The following is a 1428-nucleotide window of genomic DNA, read 5'->3' as shown; positions in this document are numbered from 1 at the left end:
GGGTGTGGGTAGTTGTCCTAGTCTTCTGTGACCCAGCGCCTACATCAGGGACTACCACTACCACTGCTGCTGTTTTTAATTCAACCTAAGATTATTTTTTAAAGCTCCCATGGTCTAGAGTTCAGTGCTCTGAGATTTCTCTCTCCCTCTCTCTCTTTGTCACACACACACACACACACACACACACACACACACCCTGGTTGGAGACCACAGCTCCACTTGTAGACATGGCCACCTCCACTGGGTTATAGATGGACCAACAGCAAGGAGCTGAGGGAGGGGAGACCGGGAGGAGGACAGGAAAAGAAACAGGACGTCAGAGACTAGCTCGCTTCTTCTTTAATCATCCATTCAACAAATGTTTCCTGGGGATACAGCAGTAAATACAGGAGGAAGAGAAAAGATAGTACATGTGAAGTCCTCAAACTTGAACAGGCAACAGAATCACCTGGAGGGCTTGTTAAAACTGATCATGGAACCCACCCCCAGAATTTCATGCAGATCCCTAGCTTGTGCTTAGCAAATGGTTAAGTGCACAATACAAGTAGTATTATTGCTAACATTAAAAAGGTCCCCAAACTGGTAAAGCACTACTATAAAGGTGGGAACTGTGTGAGATGTCAATAATTTGGCTCTTACATAAAACTAATTAAAACTATCATAAACGTATTATAACATAAAACAAGGAATTACCTCCATTAAACAGAGTGTTGGCCTCTTCAAGGACCTCTGTTAGTTTGTCGCTGGCATTCAGTATGTCCTCCCGGTTTTCTATTTAAAAAAATGCAGACTTTGGGAAATTTGCTCATCATTCACTAATGAGTAGTGGACAAAGTAGTAAAGCCCTGCCTCGCTCCCCAGGTAATTACTTCAAACGTCCTTATCTTTTAAACCAAAATGGCACGGAAAGAGAAAGGCGACTCTACCCTTAATCTGAACTTTCAGAGGAAACCCTGGCTCCCTCCAACCTTAACCCAAAGGGCTCGACTCTTGCTGCAGCCTCTGAGGAATGCTCCACAACAGAGTGGGTCTCAAACTTTGCAAGCAACACCATCACTGCAGGGCCAAGCGACAGATGGGCGAGGGGCCCCACCCGGAGTCTCAGATTCGCTAGGTCCGGGTGGGGTCCGAGAATGCATTTGTGACAGTTCTCGGGCGACGCTGACGCTGCGGGAATGGCGAGCCCATGTTGAGAGCCGCTGACTGCAATAAAAGCAGCCGGTGCCCGTGTCCCGCCTCTGCCCTGCTGGCTAGCTGAGCCCAGGCGAGTCACCGGACGGGTCTGGCCTCCAGCTGTCCCAGCCTGCCCGTCGAGGACCTGCGCGCCCCCGGCCAAGGTCGTGCGGCCCTGGCGACAAAACGGATGTGGGAGCACTTTGTCAACACGTTGGAGGCGCGGCCCGCCGCGAAGGGCTGTCACCCTGCGCG

General features: G+C 50.3%; 1 protein-coding gene across 1 annotated transcript in view; it reads right to left on the bottom strand.

Annotated features, from left to right (window-relative positions):
* Window positions 1-1428, bottom strand: part of NSMCE4A (non-SMC element 4 homolog A (S. cerevisiae)) — a 59158-nt gene that overhangs the window by 13244 nt on the left and 44486 nt on the right. Inside the window, exons 2-3 of the mRNA XM_008593157.1 lie at window positions 1237-1421; window positions 694-771 (exon numbers count right to left, since the gene is read on the bottom strand). Coding sequence (XP_008591379.1) covers window positions 694-771; window positions 1237-1421 — 263 coding nt within the window. The remainder of the gene's footprint in view (window positions 1-693; window positions 772-1236; window positions 1422-1428) is intronic.

Source organism: Galeopterus variegatus, unplaced genomic scaffold (assembly GCF_000696425.1).
Source record: "Galeopterus variegatus unplaced genomic scaffold, G_variegatus-3.0.2 Scaffold8790, whole genome shotgun sequence".
NCBI lineage: Eukaryota > Metazoa > Chordata > Mammalia > Dermoptera > Cynocephalidae > Galeopterus > Galeopterus variegatus.
Note: the sequence above shows the minus strand (reverse complement) of the source record. Positions and strands in the feature narration are given on the sequence as shown.